This window comes from Doryrhamphus excisus, chromosome 11 (genome assembly GCF_030265055.1).
Source record: "Doryrhamphus excisus isolate RoL2022-K1 chromosome 11, RoL_Dexc_1.0, whole genome shotgun sequence".
NCBI lineage: Eukaryota > Metazoa > Chordata > Actinopteri > Syngnathiformes > Syngnathidae > Doryrhamphus > Doryrhamphus excisus.
The window spans coordinates 14,144,793-14,147,500 of NC_080476.1; the positions used below are offsets into that span (position 1 = coordinate 14,144,793).

The 2,708-nt window shown below is 35.9% G+C and overlaps 1 protein-coding gene across 1 annotated transcript in view; it reads right to left on the minus strand.

Moving 5' to 3' along the window:
• Positions 1 to 2,708, minus strand: part of hspb1 (heat shock protein, alpha-crystallin-related, 1) — a 3,162-nt gene continuing 454 nt past the window's right edge. The window contains exons 1-3 of the mRNA XM_058087788.1: positions 2,693 to 2,708; positions 1,569 to 1,632; positions 1 to 397 (exon numbers count right to left, since the gene is read on the minus strand). The exon at positions 2,693 to 2,708 is cut by the window's right edge and continues 454 nt beyond it. Coding sequence (XP_057943771.1) covers positions 238 to 397; positions 1,569 to 1,632; positions 2,693 to 2,708 — 240 coding nt within the window. The 3' untranslated portion in view covers positions 1 to 237. The remainder of the gene's footprint in view (positions 398 to 1,568; positions 1,633 to 2,692) is intronic.

The following is a 2,708-nucleotide window of genomic DNA, read 5'->3' on the forward strand; positions in this document are numbered from 1 at the left end:
TAGGTCATTGCATCTTTATTCTTGCTTTGTTACTTTCTCTTTCCTAAATCAGGATGAAAGAAGTCTATTTGCAGACATCCATCAGGCTCGGTCTGCTTTTTGGAAGTCAGGCGTAGAAAGGCGGGGCAGCGTGTGCTCGGTAGAACATCAACAGACATAAAACAAGGTGCTCTCTGCTCAGCTCTTTGTTGCCGTTAAAAAAAACTATTGGCATGCGTGGATTTGTGCGTGAGCCTCCTATTTCTTCACCGCCCCACTTTTGCTGTCCGCAGTGACGACAGGTATGGAGGTCTCTGCGGCCTCGATGGCCGGCTTGGCGAGAGGGGCCTCCACTGTCAGCACGCCGTCAGGTGACAAGGAGGAGGTCACCTTCTCCACGTTGGCGCTCGGGGGGAGGCTGCACAGAGAGATAAATGCGCCATTAAAGGCCAGGGAAGCCCAAAGGGTCACTGCAACTATTAAAGATGCTGGTTAGTTATCAGCGTGGCCGCTAGAGAGCAGCAAAGCCACAGGAAGTGGATAGAGGATGGCTTTTTATAGCGAGCCATCTACAGGAAATAGGGCTTCATTTAAGGCCTGCATTTCTTCTTCCACTAAAGCAATGACACTTGAAAAAAATGTAAGATAATTTGGGAAGAAATTATGTTACATATTGTTGTTTTTTGTTTAAATATATATATATATATATATATATATTTGAAATGATTGATTTTGCAAAAAAACCTGTTATATAAGGTATAAAAATCAAAGGATTTTACACAAAATGATATATATGCATACATATATATTTTTATGTACTTATTTTTAATATATTTAATATAATATCAATATGTTACAAATATTAATATATTATAAATACTAATATATTAAATTATGTATAATTTTATATATAAAAAATCAAAGGATGTGAGGGATCACGTATATACTTTTTTACACAAAATGATATATATAAAATATATATATATTTTAAAAATATATATTTGAAATTATTGATTTTGCAAAAAAACTGTTATATAAGGTATAAAAATCAAATGATTTTACACAAAATTATATATATGTATACATTTATATATGTTTTTTAATTGATTTATTTTTAATATATTTAATATAATATTAATATGTTAAAATAATGTTAATATGTTATACATATTAATATATTAAATTATATATAATTATATATATATATCAAAGGATGCGAGGGATCAAATAAATACTTTTTTTTACACAAAATGATATATATTAAAAAATATATATATATATATTTAAAAAATATATATTTGAAATTATTGATTTTGCAAAAGAAAGCTGTTATAAATATATATATAAATATATATATAAATATATATATATAAGGTATGAAAATCAAAGAATGGGAGGCTCACGTATATACTTAAACATCTTTTTTTTACACAAAATGCTATATATATATATATATATATATATATATATATATATATACATATAAACAAATTACTTGAATTTAATTTTTTCAAATGTAATGTATTTAGTACAATCCAATATGTTCCTTTTCCCTCCAAGCATGACAAAACCTTGCATGAAATACTTACGTGTATTTCCTGGTGAAACATCGAGATACAAAACCGTGTTCGTCCTTACGCTCTTCATGCTTGCCTACGGACGAGAGAGAAAAAATAAAAAACGCATTCTGTGACTGGGAAGTACTGTGTTTTCCGCAGTATAAGTTGCACTTATGTGTTGCCTTGAAATGAAAATGCTGGGTGTCTTTTTGTCGACACCTAGTGGCCGTAATAATGAATTGAATTGAGATTGTGACGCAGAGCACTTTTGTCATGTAATACCTTGGAAACCGTGTACAACAAATAAGCTGTTAAAATGTACGGATGTTTAAAACGTTTCCACACGCAGGCGTCACGTCACGTCACGTACTAAAAGTGTCTTGTCATCCATCTGATGAAGATAGGAATGCACGTTTCACCAGCATTGGTGCTATTTTGGCTGCCGAGCTATTTTCATCTTTCCATAACAAGTCATAGCATTCCCAGGGGATCCTCAGCAAACACAATTATACTCCGTAAGCTCCTCAGGTGCTGAGATGCGTCGTTATGGAATGTTTGTTGTGGTAACGGGCAGATGAAGGCCATCAGTCCAGCACTATGAGATACCGACTTAAGCATCGTCATGTCATGTTTGTCCAAAAACTAAAGCTGACAGGCGACCATGAAAGCAGATTGGTTTCGTTTGCTGTGACATAAGACCACGGATGTTTGCAAACCGCCCTGAAGTTGAACCCCTGAGCTTTGCTCATCATTATCTGGCCCAAACTATGTGCTGGCAGTGAGGGGCCACATCCCGAAAGAGAGCCGGCTGTTCTTTTCAAAGTATGCCAACCCCCAGAGGATGTGATTAAAAATGGTGAAAACATTCTATCGGTGATATCAGCGACCGAGAACTCCAGCCTACCCCCACATGTTCCTCTTTTTGGCAGGCTTTCATCCGAGAAGCCCACACCCACCAGCAGCACACTGGAAAACAGCACTGCATTGTTCTAAGTTCTTATGTAACCACGGCGACAACACCTTTCAGTTCTAAGGATCGTGTCTGGACTCTAGAATAAGATCTCTAAGCCTAACCCGAATGCAAACCCTTATCTTAACCTCTAACCCCAACATGAACCCGAACCCAAGTACACAAACAGGAAGTGAGGCCTCACCAGTAATTTCCACGAC